This window comes from Haemorhous mexicanus, chromosome 18 (assembly GCF_027477595.1).
Source record: "Haemorhous mexicanus isolate bHaeMex1 chromosome 18, bHaeMex1.pri, whole genome shotgun sequence".
NCBI classification, from domain to species: Eukaryota; Metazoa; Chordata; class Aves; order Passeriformes; family Fringillidae; genus Haemorhous; species Haemorhous mexicanus.
The window spans coordinates 12,727,447-12,747,625 of record NC_082358.1 but is presented as its reverse complement, the minus strand read 5'-3'; the positions used below and the strand labels follow the sequence as shown (position 1 = coordinate 12,747,625).

At 39.4% G+C, this 20,179-nt stretch overlaps 1 protein-coding gene across 3 annotated transcripts; it reads left to right on the top strand.

The window, feature by feature from the left end:
- The first annotated feature begins 53 nt into the window (after nt 1-53).
- RAB22A (RAB22A, member RAS oncogene family) lies at nt 54-17,994 on the top strand. 3 transcript variants are annotated; one of them, XM_059862505.1, is made up of 8 exons: nt 68-189; nt 707-927; nt 2,018-2,097; nt 4,235-4,316; nt 8,279-8,350; nt 8,476-8,582; nt 10,370-10,479; nt 11,831-17,994. In XM_059862505.1, the coding sequence occupies exons 2-8, from the start codon at nt 898-900 to the stop codon at nt 11,926-11,928; spliced, it is 579 nt and encodes a 192-aa protein (XP_059718488.1). In that variant the 5' UTR covers nt 68-189; nt 707-897; the 3' UTR covers nt 11,929-17,994. The 3 variants fall into 3 exon arrangements, with proteins under 3 accessions (XP_059718486.1, XP_059718488.1, XP_059718487.1); XM_059862503.1 differs by lacking the exon at nt 707-927 and having other exon boundaries at nt 54-189; XM_059862504.1 differs by lacking the exon at nt 68-189 and having other exon boundaries at nt 434-927.
- The last annotated feature ends 2,185 nt before the right edge of the window (nt 17,995-20,179 follow it).

Below are 20,179 nucleotides of genomic sequence, written 5' to 3'. Positions count from 1 at the left end.
GCGGCCGCCCAAGATGGCGGCGCGTCCGCGCAGCCTGAGGAGGAGCGCGGTGTGCGGGTAACCGGGGCGGGCGGGGGGCGGCCGCCGCGGGGACGGCGATGATCGTGCTGGGCCGCGTCTCAGGCGCTCGCTGAAGGCGCTGCCTGCCCGGCCATGGCTCTGAGGGAGCTGAAAGTTTGCCTTCTGGGGGTAAGTGCTGGGCGGCGGGAGAGAGGGTGGGAGCGGAATGAGAGGCTGGCTGGAAAAGCTCTGTGGTGGCGGGGAGCCTCTTGTCAGAGCACTGGGAAGCCTCCGGTGATGGCGGAGAATCCCTGTCAGAGACTGGAATGGCTCTGTGGCGATGGCGGAAAGCTTTCAGAGCCCGGAGAACCTCTGCCAGAGCCCGGAGAGGTGCCGAGCGTGGGGCGCTCTCCCCGGGCGCTGCCTGGCCCTCGCCCCGTCCCTCTGAGGGGAGCGGGCGGACGCGTCTTCCCCTCTGCAAGGGAGGCGTCTGGCAGGGGTCAATATCGCTCCTTTTACTGCCCTGTTCTCCTTTTTAAAAAATAAGAGAGGAAGCATGAATATCCAATGCCTGCTTCCCTCTTCCTCCCAGGCCCTTTCGGGTTTGGAGTCCCCAGAATAAATAAGCACCTGAAATCAAACTGGTGGGAGAGAGGGAGGGGCCTGAACTTAAATTGTAGGAACATATGGAGGAAAAATCTTGCAGGTGGTGGAAGGAGGAGACGTGGAGCGAAGTGAAGTTTAAAAATTTGAAGGGTATGAAGCTGCTTGTTGGCTTGGTTTGGTTGGAGAGCCCCACAGTGAACAGGTGGAGGTGTCACCACCGGCATCGAAACCCTCTGTTCAGAGTTGATTTCTGCTTTTAAATGGCCACCTTGCCCTTCAGAGAGGAAGATTATGTGTTTGCGTGCCCTTCGTGTTGTGAAGGTATTTGGGGTAACTACTGTTTGTGTTCGCCTGGCCTGAGAGACCTTTTGTCACAGAAGAAAAGGAGAATAAGCACCCAGGAAAACTTGTCCTTGAATTCCCTGAGCCAGGAACCACATCTGTGTTTATCTTTCTAAGATTTGCTCTGATTAATGAGACTGCAAACAGTGTAAGATACAGAGCTATGATAATGTGCTTTTTGTCGAGAGGAAAATAGCTTGGTAAGATGAACATAGTTGTACATAGTGTACCCAAATTACTGAAGTATTCAGGAGGTTTGGGGAAAAAAGCATGAATGATGTAAAATTTTATTTTCAGTGAAGCAATTCCTCAGGGGTTTATTTCTTAAAGGTTTTATGACTCAGGAAATGTAAAGCAAAAAGTTTGTCTTCACACATCTTAAATAAAATTCAATTTCAAATGTCCAGCTTCTACTGAGAAGCATTTTATCACTAAAAGTTTAATTTCACTTCTAAATGGGACTTCTCTATATCTTTTGCTTTTTAACCATGGAGTCGATGGTGCAAAGATACACAATCCAGAGTTTTCATGGTTTGTTTCCTCTTTCACCATTTTTAGCACTGTGGAGTTGCATTAGTAACATGTTTCAGGTGTGTCACAGAAGAAATTTCAAGTCTTTCATTAAGCAGGGTGGGACAGCATTAGTCAGAGGTTGAATGCATGTGTCACACTTGTATAATTTCATGTTCTCCACTGGTCCTCTATCCTGGTAAGCTGTACTCAATTGCTGTGTGTTTTACCAAAAGTGATCTTTTCCCACTGCTGTTCCATTGGAAGGTGTGCATAGCTTTGTAAAAAAAGCCCAAAGTTTGAGTAATAGTAAGTGTAAATGCAGATTTTTGTGGTTCTTCAAAAAAAACTTGACAATTTTGTTTAGAAGACTGTAGCTCGTTACAGACCTTTCATTTTCTACTAACTTATTGTAATACCTGTAGTATTTCACAACTTCTCTGAGATTCTCTGCAGGATTGTGTTACTCAGTGCAGTGTACTGCAGGATTTGAGGACAAAAAGAATCCTCTGTCTGTAGTAATTAATACCACTGTTAATTGTTTCTGTTCTTTTCTTAGGACACTGGTGTGGGCAAATCAAGTATTGTGTGGAGATTTGTTGAAGATAGTTTTGATCCCAACATCAACCCAACAATAGGGTAAGAAACTAAATGAATTAAATGTGATTTTTGCAAGAATAAAATGAAATTACCTGAATAGATCACTTGGGAGTTCTTCGTGTGTGGCAGCTGAATGTGGTAATAAACATAACTGCAGCCTTAATTAAACTTGTGAGCTACCTCAGGACACGTAGGAGTGCTCTCAGCACTCCTGCAGCTTCCATTTTCATATGTAAGGTCTGGACCTATTTTTATATTGTTAATCTAAGCTAACAATGAATAAATTACACTACAGATGCTTCTTCTAAAGGAGCAGCATGCTTTTCTCCTGCACAACCCTTAAATTTCAAATTCTAATCATTATGCAACTCCATGGTTTCCAATTCATTTTTTTTAAGACTCAAGTACTCTAAGTCTCCTAGGTTTTTGAGGGTGGTTAACATACTAATTCAGGTAGGTCTTGCCATTAATTAGTTAAATTGTTACACATCTGTATGCAATGCACACACAAATCTAACTGATGAAACTGTTTTTGCAGTTGGTCTCATAGGTAAGGGGGATATTTGAAATTTGAGCCTCAGAGTAGCAACATTATTGATCTCAAATCTTTGAATGGATACAAGGAAGGGCAAGCATCAGGAATTCTTGGAGTGGTTAGATCTTTTTATTACTTTTGCTGTCTTTTTTTTTTTTTTTTGGCAAGTGTCTTTTGAGCTGCTTTGATCAGAATCAATTTTTGGCTTAGGGGAGGACAGGCTTTGCTTGATGCCAAGAGGTGTGTGGGAGTGTCAGCACAACTTCCTGTCTCAGGTGTGGTGTCACACAGCCTCTGCTACAGCTTCTACCAAAAAAGATCCTGCTGATAAAGATCAGCTGTGTCTCATCCTGCCCTTCTGAAAAATTGGGGTCTCTGTGATCTCTCTTTTTTCTTACACGCCCCCCCCCCCTTTTTTTGAGTATAAGTACAGACATTGAACTGCAAAATGTTCTGTAGAAGTGTACTTTTGTTTAAATTTCTCTGTTGACAGAGGTTTATTGACAGTACTGAGATCATTGTAGCTGCTTGAAGTGACAGACTGAAAATCTATCTTTTACCAGCCTTAAAATCATTCACTGCTCTGAAGACTGGTTATTTTGCTAATTTGCTATATAAAAGAATCAAAACTTGCCCAAATGTAGGGATTATGTAAAGCTCCAACAAGATACACAGTCTAAAAACTTAAAGTAAATTAATTTTTACCTTTTCTTATGCCTTGCTTTTAGTTCCCAATTGAGAATAGTAGGTGGAAAGGACAAAGTAAGGATTAGAAGAGCTTTTTGAGTATCTTGCAAAACTAAAGCTGAGAATGTTTCAACTTTATTCCCTGGGTCTTTGAGTTCATGAGATACAATCTTGTTTCCTGTCCTGTGTTCATTCCTCTTAGAATCAGCTGAGCAATCACACTTTGTTGTTGTCAGTGTTCATTGCTCAATTTCTGATATGGGCAGCTGCAGAAGCCTTGTCAGAATTCTGCAACTTTTCTCCCCTCAGGATGGTGAGGGCAGATTTAACCAGGTTATACTTCTAGGTATTGCAGAATATTCATTATAGCATCAAAAAGGAATATCAAACAAGTTATAGTGCCTACTTGGCTGGAAGAAGCAGCTGGGAAATTTAATAACAAAACCGACGTTATTTCTACCAGAAGTCATCAAGGATAACTCCAGTTTGGAGGGTTTTGTTGACCCAGTTGTCAAAGGATTTTGAGAAGCATTTAGCCTCTTGTCGAGTACCACTGGGGATGGTTTAGTTGTGATGTGAATTACAGAAACACAACTTTTCAGTTCAGATTGACTGTACAGGGATGTTTTGGTTTATAGAACCAAGTAAGATAAATTCAGTGAGAATCTATGCTTTAGGAAGCTGTTTCCATATTGACCAGAGAATTCAGATTTGATGCATAATTTGCAGCAGTCTTAAAGGAAGTGAAAGTCTCTGCTGTGCTTTACAAGAGATATCCTATCACTTTGGTTTTTTCACTCATTGCAGAAATACATCAGCTAATTGATGGTGTTGAAATGCAATTAGGCTCACTTTTATTGGAATGTGAACTTTCTTGAAAGCTCATGCTGGTAACGAATGTTCTAAGGATGTATTTATATTCTCAAAAAGCATGAACTGTGTCTTTTTTTTCAGAGCCTCATTTATGACCAAGACTGTACAGTATCAAAATGAGCTGCATAAATTCCTGATTTGGGATACAGCTGGACAGGAGCGGGTCAGTAAAATTAATATTTGGGGAGAAAGTTTGGGCCAGAGCTTGGGTTGTTTTCAACTCTGCCCCTGGAAGTCACAAAGTGATCTGGTTTTACAAACATGTATTAGAACACTTGTTTCTGTGCAGATTCCTATCAAGATGTGGGTGCTGTAGATATGTTTTTATTTTTCATTGATGTCATGATTTAAGTGTAAAGGTAAGGAAGATTACCTAAGAGGAGTTTATGAAACAATAGTCTGGATTTAGGTTCACCGAAAGGGAATGGTCTTTCCACAGCAAACCAGGCTGGTGTGGAGGGAAGCCAGCAGCTCTCTCTAGTACCATTTCTAGCTGAGTTTTAAACCTTCAACTGCAATATTTGCAGTCAGTGCAGCAACACAAGAATCAAAGTGAGATGAATTACCATGTTTGATAGTATAAGTAAGGCCTTGATTCTGGAAAAATATACAACTGCTAACACATTCTGTTTGCTTCACTGTTGGGATTGTAAATGTGAGTAGGATGTAGATTTAGGCTTTCCAAAGCTGAGTTTCAAGCAGCCTTACAGGTGATAACTACTGTTTTATTCTTTTGTAAAGTTTTACTGATCAAATCTGATGGTGTTAGAAGCCGTGTGAGGAATCTCTTTTGAAATTTAAGTTTTAATTTGGTAGTTTGGGGTTTTGATCTCTGCAGCATGCATAGTTCTGAGGGGAGGCAACAAAAGCTTTGAAGAAAATGACTAATCAGATGAAATCCCAGCTAATTTATTTACATGATTTTTACTTGGAATTAAAAGGAAGACTTTGCTAGGGAACTTGCTTGCTTATGGATTACTAGTAAGAGTGGTAGAAATTCCAGTAGCTGTATTAACAGTGCTTATTCTTGCTGTTTTTTGACTGCAAGTGAACTACTGGCAGCTGCCAATTACTCAAAATGAGTTTATTTAGGATGTGAGGTAACTGGGACAAAGGCTGGCTTATAACTTTAGGATAACAATTGGCAAATACAGCTGTGCTGCTTTTCAGGATTGGCTTGAGAAACAGCCCAAACAAAAAAAACAAACCAACAAAACAACCCCCCCAATAATAACAAACAAAACAAACACTTTGTAAAGCCTCAGTCATCCCTATCCACAGGCACTTGACCTTTAGGATTCCTGGTGGAACTGAGTTGCCAGCTTTTTGGCTTGATAACAGCCTTGATGGCTAGGAAGTAACTCAAGTGTATTTGTATTGTGATTTAGTGCTGTCAGTTTTGAATGACAATTTATTTCCTTCCAACAGCACCATATAAAGCAAACTGGAGTTGTCAGGGATGTTTCCCAGGAATATGTCCAATGGTATCTGTGTTATCAAAAATATCCTGAGCCCTTCCTTTCCCAGCAGTCAGTCAGCATTTGCTGTAAATACTTTGTCTTAAGTGAACATCGTAGCCCATTCTGGAATGTTATTGCTCCAAAGTGATATTCTGAGAGGTAGAGTATGAATTTTTAGAGGTTGGTACTCTTAAATGAAAAGCTTTATAAACATGCCTGCCACTATTTGGCAGGAAACATCCATTACGTTTTAGCATTCCATCCTGTTCACTTTAACTGTGCAAGCAATGGGAGGACCCTGTAATTTGGCTTCAGCACATCTAATCTGAGGAAGCATCTCTGTACATGACCAGCATGTTCTTGGTCTATTTTTGGACTCTCAGAGACACCTCTTTAATTTTCTTCCATAAAATTGCTCGATATCTTTATGGAATCAAAAAAGGAAAGGTGTCTTACCAGAACTCTGACCCAGGAGCTGTGACACCTATGAAGTTTATATTCCACACCTGAGAGAAGTCACTTGAGACCCCAATATAACCAAGGAAATCAGTGAAACGTGAGCAGGGTTGTTTACTCTGAAATGATTCAGTATCCTCACAAAGGTTCCTTTCTCCAGAGCAGGACAGCATTGTCACTGCTGTCACAAATGGGCTGTACACCTGCCTGGCCCTGAAATCTGTAGCACAGTTTTCTGGTCATGCAACATATCTGCCAATGAATTATGGAAGGGATTCCCTCTGTGGAATAGATCTGGAATACTAAAAATGTCCACACCATTCTTGGAACTGAAATGTCTCTGCTGAGCTATGATGTGGAATGCATGGAATTCACAGTCCTGGCTTCTTGAGGAGTATTTGCTGTTTCCCATTTCAAAAGCCCAGCTGCAAATAGTGCTGCACTGCCCTGGGCACCCCCCTGCTCTCAGTGGCTTTGGGGTGGCTGGATAGCCTTGTTCCAGAGCTGGAAATGTGCACCAAGTCGTGCACACACCTCATTTACACACATACCTTATTCCTTCTCTTATTTCTTCTACAGTAAGTTTAATTGATAGGAGGTCACTTGCAGTAATTAGGATTTTTGCCTTCTTACCTAACAGTTTTGGGTTTCTCTGCATAGTTACATTAAGCATAATTACATTAACAATTCTCTCAAAACACAAATTGGAGGCTGGGGGGCAATCTGAAGTCTTTGGGAAAGTTGCAAAAGGAAAATCCAGTGTTTCTGGTAACATCTGTTTTGTTAATATATTTTATCTGCTGACTGTTCTTAGGTGGAAAAAAGTATCTAAGTGTTAGCAGACAGGAAATGAGAGTAATACAAAATCAGCAAGTGAAAGTTGGTTTATTCCCAATGTAAATAGTGAAATAATCAAAAAGCCAGGTTGCAACCAGTCCAAGTGGTGGTTTACCAAATATGTTTCCCTTTATATTTTAGTACTTAGAAGGAAGAGAGGGATTATGTCCCAATGTGAACTGAATGCCTGCCCATGTTTCCCTTTCCCACTATTAAATATTTTTATATTCTGAACTTTGCATTCAAAATCCTATTTTCAAAACAGAACTTTAGAGCCAAATGTAAATGGTCTGGAATTCTGCTTTATAGCAAGATTTTTATGATTTATTATATTGCTCTCAGTTGAACAGTACTAAGCAAAAGGAAATTGGTATTTTATTAGAAATGAATAAGCCTTTATGAAAAACTGTATCCAATTCATTATTTTTGCCCTGAGTAATAAGATGCACAAAAGCTCTAAATCATAATGCTTACATGAAACCAATACATGCAGTTTACTCTGCACTTTGAAGGAGAGTTCTGGTTGCTAGATTAGTTGTCTTGGCTTTTTTAAAGTTGGCAGAATATCCCACTGTTCTTAAGAATGCGTCATTGATATTTTTGATGCAACTTGATTGTGTACTTTATCACTTTATTTTAGCACCAGATTCATAAGGTTCTGTCCACTCAAAGGCACAGGCCCTGCAAAGCAAATAGACCTGCTGTAAATTTAATTTCTGAAAATTACAAGAAAATTACTGCAGCCTTTTATGTAGTGTGTTCCTTAAAGCTCTGCTTCTAACAGGGCACATAGCTGTGGGCTTTTGCAGTTTTTTGGTTTAAACATGCTTCTAAGTTTGAGGGGAAAACTGAAGCAAAATCCTTAAAGCCCTAAGTTAGATTCTGAAGAAATCAACATTTCTAGCATTTAAGACTGATGATTGATCCATGGGGCTAGAAGTTGACAGCAGCTTCTGAACATTTCAGATCAAAATTAATATATGCTAGTTTTCTTAACATTTTTGTCTTAGTCAAAGTTGACCTTGCTTCTCCCTGCATTTTTGCCCTTGTTTGGTGTTTAAAGTCGAGCACATGCATGTTTGTGTAGACAGTCTGTTAAGGGAGAGGTTCTAATCTAGGCAAAATAAGATCAAGTTTGCCTTCCTGCTGTTTGCAGTAGGTGCTGCTGAGCTCCCCACGATTTATTGCCTGTCCTTAGGAGAACAATGCCTTCCTGGGAGACTATGTGCTCTACTGCACAGACTAGTTGGAACTGTAAAGGAAAGTTTTTCACTGCTGTGATCTTGGTTTTCCCTTTTTTCAACAGTAATACTAATGATAGTGAGGTTCTGGAGGTCAGTGGAAGATCAGGTTTATGTTTGTTTTCTTCCAGTTTCGTGCTTTAGCCCCAATGTATTACCGAGGGTCAGCAGCAGCCATTATAGTGTATGACATCACAAAAGAGGTAAGAAACTTGATCTTGACCCAGCATTATAATTCTGGGGTTTTTATTTGTGTCTTGGGCCAGTTCTGACTCTTAATTTCTTAATTCCTTCCATCTTCTTTCTTTTTTTTTTTCCCCCACATTAGGAAACTTTCTCAACGCTAAAGAACTGGGTTAAAGAGCTTCGCCAGCATGGACCTCCCAACATTGTTGTAGCTATTGCAGGAAATAAGTGTGATCTTAATGATGTCAGGTAAATAGCTGCAGTCAATTTTAAGGGTTTTCCTTAAGCCCTAGCATTAAATATTTTAAGATTTTAGAGCAGCTGAAAGGTATAGAACAATTTAAGCTGTTCTGCTGTAGTGTTGTAGTTTCACATGGGGTTTGAGCTGTTTCTGCTGTCAGAGGACATGGGGTTTGAGCTGCTTCTGCTGTCAGAATATGTGGTTAGTCTGCCCTTGGATGGTCTCACCCACTTCCTCCCCTGTGCTGGTGTGAGTACACGTGCGATTGGGCAGTAAATTGGGCTGTAAAATGGATCCAGATTAAAACTAACCCTTAAAAAAAAAAAAAAAAACCTGATCCAAGTATATTTATCTTTCTCACACCATGAACACTTGTTGGCATAACAGTGTGGGGATAGCAGAGTTAGGAATGAGCAGTTTACAGGGAGACAGGATTACCTTTTCTGGTGGCAGTGCCAAGTTACACAAACCTAAACTGCCTGTGAAGCTATAGTGTAATAGAAGCTGTTTACCTCACTTTACAAGAAGTGCCCCTGTCAGTCTGTAGCACCTCATTTTCTTAGGAAAAATACCAAGCCTGTTGGAAAGCATTGTGCAGGTTTTTCTAACTTGCTTGTTCAGGTGCCTTCCTTCCCTGCTTAAATATTGGGGTGGAATTGGCTGTGGCCAAAATAGTTGCAGGGAGCGGGAAAAGCTCTAGAGAAACTTTATGAACAGCCAAACTTTCAGGAAGGCATGTACTAAAAACAAAAGAAGGCCTTTTTTATTGATGTCCTGGTTAAGTAAGCCAAAATTCAGAAAGAAGGTGTGTGTAAACTTCTTGGGTTTAGGTTTTGCTGGAAAAGGCACTACAGCTGGTGTCTCAAAGGAGACAGCTGGTTATATGTTTAAAGAACCACTGCAAAAGTTGCTCTCAGTATGGTTTTACAAATTGTTAATACCTAGAAGTTATCTAGTGAGCTCTAATAACTTTCATTAGAAGTAGCATGTCTTTTGAAGGAAATAGAGTGTAAAATTATTTAGAGCAGAATTCACATCTCACGTGCTCAGCTGGCATCGTAAGTGTAAACATTGCTCTTCAAGCTAATGAGGAAGATTCCTTGTACTATAGTCAGAGGCAATATTTGAGTCACTGTTAGAAGTCTGTGCTCTTGATATCCTAAAGCCCCTCATTACTGATGGTAGCCTGTGTTGTAGAAATTGTACATGAAGTGATAAAACATAAAGTCCAGACCTCCCTACAGCTACTGGGGTTTGTAATTTTCATTTTGTTTAAGGAAAGATACAAAATCATCGACTTGCCTTCTTTGGGGTGTAGAATAACTTGTACATCTCTGTGTGCTCAGTATAAAAATATTCCTTTTTTATTCATGCAAAGTAAATGCTGTGCTGATGATTTGTGCAGTGTAGGGAGATACTTTGGTTTTGTAAATAGTCATAAGAAATGCACAGCGTGATTGGAAATAATGCTTTGGACGTAGAAAGCTGGTGGGGTGAATTACACACCAGAAGGATTAATTTCAGGCCTAAGCTTAGAGCACTCCAGACAAAATCACTGCCGAGTTGTCAGATGGATTAAGGCCTTGGGTAGTTCATGACTGTGCTCATACCTCAAGGCAGGGAGACAGAGTAAGGAATGAGCATCAGCTTCAGCTTGAGGGAGCACTGTGATGCTAAACAGGTAAAATATTCATTATAGGAGACACTTAAAAACTTTATTTGTCCCTTAAGGTTTTGAGTAATGGGGTTCTTTTGCATTCATGAATTTTTCTTTGTTTTCTTTCTTTTTTCCCAGAGAAGTCATGGAAAAAGATGCTAAAGACTATGCAGATTCCATTCATGCAATATTTGTAGAGACAAGTGCGAAAAATGCAATAAACATTAATGAACTCTTTATAGAAATTAGTAAGTATTTAAACAGTTTAATTAGTAAGTATTTAAACAATACTTTCTTCTGTAATAAACTTGAGTAGAAATTTGATTTCTCTATTACTCTTTGTGCTGTTTGGGTGAAAATTTACAGACTTTATACTAAAGTCAGTACAATCTGACATGACTACAAACTGCAAAATGAGCTGCATGAATTTCTGGTCACCTAATGACCTCTAAACATTCCTTCTAGAGGTTTTCAGCATACTGTGATGCTGCTGGATAAATAGCAGGCCGGGTACTCCTGTCAGAAGTCAGTGTCATCTTACCATGTCTGTTATTGAATGTTCCAATTAGTACTTCCAAGGTTATGGAAGAGGAAGGAAATGTCATGAGGATGATCCAGACTTTATACATCTGAGAAAAGAAATTAAGTGCTTGTACTTAAGCTAAAAAAATGTATTTTTAAAAATACAAAAATTCATAAATGCCAGACTACTGCATGGGGAATAGCAACTACTGTATGTAAATTTTCCTCAAGTATGTTTGTAGTACCTTGGGGTTTTTTTATATTAAATTGCAAATCTTTTCTGTCCCATTTGTGGTGAGGACAACAATGATACTTTTTATATGTGTGAATAAAAAGCAGACAGTATTCCAAAGTGAATTCTGCGCAATATTATTTGGAGGATATGTGTCAAGTAGCAGCACCAATGTGCAGGTGTGACAGCCTGTTTGTGAAAAGAGTATTAACTAGGGAAAAAAATAGTCTATAGAAGGGAAAAAAATAGTCTATAGAAGCAGCTGAATCTTTTGAAGCTGATGTCAAAACTATGTGCTGTAGATTGGCTTCCTGATTTATTGACTTAATAGTTGCTCTCTAAAATTGATCTTGAATAAATTATGGGGGGGAAAAAAATGATAAATCCTCCTCAGAAGAGAATGCTCAACCAGGAACAGTCCATTTTAAAGACTGATGAGATGAGTAAAGCAGCTCTCTCTACAAGCACTCCTTTGTTAAGCCCGATGCAGGTAATCTGTGGAAATCCAGGTCAAGACGGTTGTTCTCAAGCTATTCCAGATGGTATTGCATCCTGCAAAGTATTCTCCAAGTGCTTTTACAGCTTAGCTGTCCAGGTCTGGATGAATCTGAAGTGTAACTGCTGCTAAATTGACTTCAAACTGCCTCTGCTGTCCTTTTGTGCAGCCGTCCCTCTTACAGACATAACACAGACTGTTGCTGCCATCCTGCTGGGCAGGAATGTCATCCCTAGTGACCTACAGCTAATTGAAGGCACGTTTTTGTATACAGAGCATACCCCGGATGCTTAGAATTAGTTTCAAGTCTAACATTTCCTATATATTCCTTTTTCCTGCCTCCTTGTAGGTCGCAGAATTCCATCCACTGACACCAACCCCGCGTCCAGTGGGAAGGGCTTCAAACTTCGACGACAGCCATCGGTGACAAAGCGCAGCTGCTGTTGACTGACCCCTTAGAAAGTCAAACTTTATACAGTAGGTGGTCTTGGAAGTTAATAGTTGACGTTGGGTTTATATATCAGTCTTAGATCTTTATCTGCTGGTGTTCATACGCCCGGGGTCCCCAAGAAGGGACCGGCTCATCGGACACCTGTGCGCGCGCAGAAAGGACTGCAGTGGTCAGGGCAGCCTGCTGGCTTCCACGGCGTGCAGTGTCTCTTGCATTCTAAGGGAATCCATCTTCACTTCTTTGGCCTTGCTTGATCGGAAGGTGACTACGTGGATGGTAGAAATGTTTTCATAGTTTTGTAAACAAGGTTTTGGGAGGTTTTTTGTAAAAAGGGAAATGAGCACTTTTGTGGGAGATTGGGTTAGGAGGAGTCTGGAAGTTAGATGTCATTTCTTCCTTTTCTTCAGTGAGCCTTATTTTAAATTTTGGTGTAGCTACTCCAAAGTATGATGGGTCAGTTGATATGAGATGGCTACAGAATAAGCAACTGAAGACAAATAGTAGGCAAATCAGTCCATCCAGTCCCCAAATCCCATTTGCACTTTTTATTTAAGGATGATCTGCACTGGGGGTGGGGACAAAAGCAACAGATCTTAAACCACAGACAATCTTCTTTTTCATGCTGACTGTAATCACTTTAAGGCAAACTGGTATGCTTACAGGCATCTTTTTGTTGTTACAAGTTTTTTTTATATCAAGATATTGGTTAAAGAAAATTACTTGTAGATCTGACTAAATGAAATCGTTACTGACTAAAAAGAGATGCTGTAAACAGATGCTGCCAGTGATTCTGATAAGACCTACAAGGTTTTGGGGAAAGCTTTTTATTGCTTGGCATGTGTAAAGTGTTCATATTATATTTATGAGACCAGTGTTTAAAGTGTTATAAATTATGTAAAAACAGTAAAAAATAATAGAGTCTTCTACACTCCTTCTATTCCACACCTATGGATCAACTCTTGGGGAATCTCCATCAGGGTTTTTTTCCTGCATTTTAGGTATTGTCACTGTGAGTTCATCCAGAGGCAGATGAAATTATTTCTCTTTCAATGACATTTGAAAGGGCCAATAGAACATCCTGTTGGGGCAGCACGAGGTCTGTCTGTTGAACAAGCTTTCATCTGGGGTGCACCCAGTCTTTCCTATTTTAGGCACAAAAATACACATAGGAAATAACCTTAAGACATGTGGTAATGTAGATCATTACCTCTTGGTTCCTGGGGTTTTTCATCTGTGAGGGTTTTTAGCAAATCAGTGTTTAGCTTATTCTGTATGGGTTGTAGTAGGCTTTCAATGAAACTATAGGTTGACCATACCTGTTTGTGCTATTTTATTTATTTTTACTTTTTGTTTCTTACCAGCACTAGTGAGAAACTTTTATACTTTTGAAGAAAAAGAGCTTAATAGACTTGAGTATATACTAAAATATGCTGGTTAGCTTTAGTATCCAACTGAGCTCATGATGATGCTTATTCTTTTTTTTTTCAATCTGGTTTTCTATCATCTCAAGTATTTTCTCTGAAGGAAATTGTAAGAAATGAAAGGACTTGTACTTCACATTCATTTGTGTTACTGAAAATTCTTGGCGAGCTGGAGCAGAACAGGCAAACTGGTGCATTGAGGTTTTTGGACAGGTCAGTGAGTTTAGTGATATTTGGTGACTACATTTTTGTCATGCCTTTTCTTTACCCTGCCTGCATTGCCAATTCTGCCTTCTTTGCCATAGGCCCACAGGCTCCATGCTTCTAGAGAGCCCAAGAAATCCAACTTCATGGGTATGCACCCTACTCTTTCTGCAGTTCTGATCTTGAATTGCTGCAGGTAAAGTGTAACAGCCAGTGTTCCAGATTGTCCAAACTGCCAGCCCTGGAGTGAGGCTGCTTCTTAATATTTGACTATTTAAAAAGACAGACAGTTGATGTAAGTTCTTCTGAGTCCAGATAAGTGTTTATTGATCACTGGCCCTGCTGAACGCTGGAATGCAATCTTCCCTGCATGAGATGCACATGCTCATTGTTTCATTTTTGGTAGAGAAAAGTGGTTTCTTTTGTATTAATAATTTGTTAGGTCAGCTGCTTTGATCTTGCACTAGGCTTGCTGGAATTGATTATATTTTGTCCTAACATAGCTTCTCTATTTGGAGATACATTGGTATTGGAGTGTTTGGAGTGCAGATTATCAACCATTCCAGCCAAATTTTTAATAACTTTTTTCCTGGTAAATTGTTAAAAAAGCTCAGGATTAAAGTTTTATTCCACCCTGTCTTTCTGTCTAATGAGTGGAGCTCATCAGAGAGACTCAACTTTCAGATACTGTCAAAGGGGATTACACAATCTCAGAATGGTTCAGGTTGAAAGGGACCACAGTGAGTAATCTGGTTCAACCTCCCTGCTCAAGCAGGGTCATCCCAGAGCACATTGCACAGATTAATTTCTGCAGAACATGTTTGAAAGGGCAAAGTGTCATGTATGTAAAAATGTAATGAGGTGTATGTTATATCATTGATCAAGAGCATTTTAAGCTGAAAAAGTATGACTATTGCAACTTCTGAACACCTCCAGTCCTTTCTCATGAAAGTTATAGAATTGAACAAAAATTAAATTTGATAAATATTTCATTCTTAAGCTTTGGAGGAACATGAATGTGCTCTCCAGGTTTTGGAAGGTATCTTACCTGACCCTCTCTTGAAACAGTCACTTAGCTGACTTGCCAGGTTCTCAATCTGTGCTGCAGGTAGTTTTGCAGGATATTTTATACACGTGCTGAAAACTGGTATATCAAGTACCCAACTAGGTGAAATTTGGAAGCTGACATTTAAGCATTTAGTAATCATACTACTGAAAATTGTTATAGGTGCTTTGAAAAGTTTTAAGACAATTCTAACAACTTTTGCTGTTACTGTGAAGGTAAAGACTTTATTTTAGGTCCCACAAATCGCTGCACTCCAGATCCCTGCTGACATCAGTGAGACCCTTCCTTTAAGATCAGACAGTTAATGGTTTAGAGGGATGTTTTATGCAGACTGGAGTCTTTGATGTGTTGCTTTACATTTAATGCTACCAGCCTGCTCAAGAAGGATTGCTTACTTGCTTGGGAAGAGAGTAAGAGGAGAAGAGACAGGACCTACTTATTGATTTGGAAGTCTAATCCTTCAACCTGGTTGAGGGAGAGCTACAATCTTGGTTAAAGCTTCATTTTGATTATCAAAAAGTAATTCATGGTGAAAATCTTGAATGGTTTAAAAGTTGGCCTCAGCAAGATTTTTTTTTTTCACTGTTAAGGTTAAATTATTCCTTCACACTAGTGTTTAGTTCCAGTATAACACATTACTAGTTGGAAAAGGAAGCTTTAGCAGTGATGTTTGAATTACTTGCTTGTGAAACAGTCTTTAGTGTGTGTTAAGGATGATGTAGGCTATTTGTGGTGAGCTGTGTCAGCAATCTGCACAGGAATGGATGATTTACAGGACAGAAGCTGTCAGAACTGGAGTGTGGAGCTGCTCACCCTGGAGTGAACCTCACTCAGCAGCAATAGCCACAGACAAGCAGGGCAAAATCATCTCCAAAACGAGGAGAGCCTGCATAATTCACTGGCTTCAACTTCTACACTGACTGCTCATTTTGTAAAAAGGCTTCACGTATCACTCCTGAGTAGTTACAGCCTCTAAAAATGGCTTTTTGGTTCATAGCTGAGAGAAAAGGACAAACTTTCCTAACTTTCTAGCAGGGAGTCATTGTACAGCCACCTGAGAGGGTTTGTACATCACAAGTCAGTTACTCAAAGCAGAAGAATTGTATACTTGGAATTAAGTCTCTAAAAATCTGAAAAAAAAATCTGTATAGAAAACTGTTGGTGTTTCCTGTTCAGATCCCATCTCTGGTAATAGATCACAGCCTAGTGATGGTAGGTGACAGAAGATTTACAGAACTATGATGATGGTGTGAATTACCAATGTAAGATGGAAATACAGGTTCTAGTATTAAAATAGTCATGTTAGCTTTCCTCTGAGTCATATGGCTCCAGCTTGTCAAAAGGAATATGCTTGAAAATGCATTTTTGTATATCATACAAAAATTCAGGTGCCAAAACGTAGTTCCCTAAAATTATCCTAGGCCTTCTGACACTAATGTTTGTTTCTGAAAAATCCCTTTTGATATTCTGGAGGTCTCAAAAGTCTGAATGCAAACCACTTCTTGCTCAGCTACTGTCAAAAATGCATGACTTGGAAAGAATTGAAGAAGTATTACCAGACTTTATCCCTAAAGTGTCACAGATACAAATCTTTCAAGGATATAAGACTATCCTGAAATCCAAGAATACTGATGAGCTTAGCCTCTGACATGTCAAAATGTTCTTATGTTCTTCTTTTCTTCCTTCCACCCAACCCTGAATTTTTAACATAGTCTTGTTAGAGTGTACATGCTCTAAAGAGCTATTCACAAATACTTAGAAAAGTTCTAATGGCTGAGAATTACTCCCTATTTTACATGAAGAATCGAGGCAGTAGGATGAGTTTTCTTGGTGTAGAATCAAGACTTCTTAAAAGAAACAATTTTGCTGTTCCTGTTACATCAACCTGTAAATTGATATTCCTAAATTTTTGCTTAAACACTAAGTATAAATTTTATTTAAGGAGCTAATTACCTTTGTAAAGATTTTCTTTTAAGAAGGTTGGGGTTTTCTTTGCTTTGCTCGTGTTGATGTTTTCACATACGTATTGTTGAACAAACCAACTTTTTCAAATGTTGAAGGACACAGACCACTCTTCTGTCATACTCTTCATCCCTGTGGGTGTAATATTCCATCCAGTTGTTGCACTTGAATATTCTGTAACTCTGACACCTTGATAGATTCACTGCTACTATCTTGCCTCACTGTTACTCACATTACAGTATGTAATTCCTATTAAATCCATTATGTTTTCTTGGCAATTTGTTCTTTGTTTCCTTATGGGATTTAGACAAGGATAGGTGGTGAGTGTCTCTTTTACCACAAAGTTCTAGAAGTATTTGTCACGGCAGCAAATATTTGTGAGCAAAAGGATAATTCATTACCACAGCCTTATGAAACTGTCACAGCAGCTGAGACCTGGGCCATGACTGTATTTTACCACGTAATGAAGGCTAAAAGCACATTCACCTGGAGGAGCAAGTTATTGTCAGCCTCTAGTCCACTCTTCTGTATTTTAAGTTTATTTCTTGGACTTCCTCTTTCTGAAATTGTGTATCCAACACTGACTCTGTGATGGCAGTTAATTGATTTAAGGCACAGAAATGGATTGCATTTCTGTAGCTAAGATGCTTAAGACTTCCTGGCAAACTTCCCATTTGTATCCCCCACACTGAGGACAATGAAGAAAAGAAAGGTTTTTTTCTGTATGAGAAATTGCATTTGTGTGTTCAGGATACAAAAATAACCTGATATGCATAGAGCTCTTGCAGCGTAGTAAATGTTTGCCTGTAAAATGTGTAAAGGTTAACCTTTGTATCAGCAATTCTTGTCACTCATAACAACATTCTGCCTTTTCATTCTAGGATGGGTTAACCTGTTACAAGGGTTGAAAGGTCTGTGCCTTTTTACTATATTATCTCTTACTAAAACCAACTTAAGCCGCTCAAAGTTACGGAGCACTTGCAGCACTGTAAACTGCACAAATTCCCACCCATTGCTTCACTGCATGAAGTGTAGTCAGATTACTAGTGATGAAATATTGTAGTGATGAATTCCCAAGCTTATGAATGTTTTGAGACTTTTTTTAGTCTTCTCTTGGGCTGGTCCTGAGAGCGTGTACAGGTTTGTCTGTATTGTTGGTTTGTAGATGCTAATGAGGAAAACCAGGCTTTTGTTCTCTCCCTTTTGTTTGAGTCGTTACACTCCCATATAGTGCATAGAATGCAAATAAAGAAATGTTGATTTGACATAATGTAAACAGCCTTTTCAGCCTAAGCATTCATAATAAACTTTTGTAGTGTAATAACATGCTAAATCACTACCAGTCTGATGTATTGTGCAAAAAAAAAAAAGGTGTAAACATTTTATTAATAAAATGCTTTGTTTATAAATATGCTGGCTTGTTTATAAGTGGTTCCAAAATTCTCCACATCTTAAAAAATAGTCTCTGTAGCAATATAATTATAGAAGAGGAATGTAAGCAATAGCTTACATGTACAAATGACTGGAATAGCTGTTTTCCAGAAGTCCTGACTACTGGTGTGCAGAAACTGGAGCTTTGCCCTGGTCTGTGTACACACAGACAAGGGCAGAAGATCCTGTGCAAAGAAGGGATGGGGCAAACAGCAGAGAGAATGCAGCTTTTGTGTAACACTTCCTTTCTTTGCAGCACCATGCCTGAGAAACTGCAGGCCACACACAGGCTTGTCAAGCAGGGCAAGGCCTGACAAATTCTATCAGGGCCAAGTTACTTAATACATTGTTTTTACCTTAGACTGCATGAAATGCACAGTTCTCAACTGCTTAGGCCAGGTTTCTGTCCATCAAAACTGTAAAGTGCTTTTAATATCTGCATAGTATGGTGGGCCTGTTGTGCTGGGAAGGGATTTTCTCTTGTTTGTTAATACAGCCAGCTGATTGGTAGCTTGCTTTTTTTAAACCACTGCTCTGGTGCTTATGTAGTTCTCAAAAATATGGATTTGGCTGCAGTTAACTCGCTTGTCTTACATGATGCTTAAAAGATGTGGTTTGGTTGCTTTAATCTGGGATGCATATCTAACCTGTTGAGATAAGGGCAGCCTTCAAAAGCTGAATAAACATGAAGTCCTGTTTCTGAACTGCTCTTTCACATGAAAAGGTTGGGTACAAGTTTTTACTAAGCAAGTGGTTGCAGTTCCTATGCAGGAAACACATACCATGTCATCTTTTGTTTAACAGAGACCTGGAATAATTTAAATTTTTTGTTACCTGCAGTTTTGAAGTTATGCTCTTAGATGTGAACAAACTGCTTTTGAATAGTGTCAGATGGGTTTGTCTAAGATGGCATGAATGTGCATCAGGGAGAGCATAAGAAAGGTAGACACAAGGAATATGCTGGAATAGAGAGAAAAAAACATTTGCATGTGTTTGCACAGGGAATCTGAGAACCACCTGGTTTGCACACACACAATGAGAATGTTTCACTTTCACAGCTTCCTAGGTAGAAGTTTTGCAACCAATGAACTTGTTCTTTAAAATTGTTTCAGTACAAAGCTTTCAGGTGCTGTCCAGCATTTCCCTGCAGTGTTCATCCCAATCTTCTCCTGGTAATCAAAAACCCTTGCTTTTAAAAGGCTCGAAGTTGCCTTTTAGTCTTGTGGCTGAATTGTCCCCAGTGAGAGCTGTCTGTGGAATGGGGATGGGGTATTGCAGGTGGCCTTCGTGCACACCCAGTTCAGCGAATCTAATGTACACACATTATTTACATGCAACAAAAACCTGACAACCTACATTCATTAGACTTCATAAATTTTCAACTTAAACAATGCTGTGCTTTATAAAACCTTCAGCCTGGCTGAAAACGTGGACTAGTCCTTCAAATACAAACGGGTACTTTCAGAGCTTCCAATTAGGGCAAGGTGATACATCTTGGCAACTCCTTTAAGAGGTGGATCATAACGCTTCAGGGATTTCTTTGTACTTCTTTCAGGAAAAGTAGAACTCGGAAAGGTCTGGGCAGCAACACTTAATGGTTGTTTACTTTAGGGCTTTTATTATGCATGACTATATGCTTTGTAAAGCTTTCTCTCCTACTCCTCGCCCGTTAGCTTGCAAATAACTTACTGATATGTATAAAGCTTGTCTTTTCTACTAATTACTGCTCCAAGACTGCCTGGCTTACAGAGAGAATCTGTTAATAAAATAAAAGTTAAGAGATTAGGTAAAAGAAGGTAACCTTCCCACAGTACCAGCCAAGAAAGCTGCAAAGTATGAAGTCAATTCTCTCCTGACTTGAGATCTAAAATGTTATGACATAACCTGTAGTTCAGGCTAAAAATTATGCCCCCCCCCCATCCCCCCAAGGAACAAAAATAATAAGACCATCTAAATCTAGTTTCCTGGAAAACAAAATGCACCCTTTATGATGTTATGTGACCATTCTTTCCCCAAAAGAGAAGGAATTTAAAGAACAAGAGCAGTATTTGAGTGTATTGCCCTGCAGTGCTGAAGCTTTAAAAAATGAGTCCCATTATCCTGGCTGGAAGGAGTTGGCAGGTTTCACTTGTATCATGCAAAACTAAGAGTTTTGTACTAAAT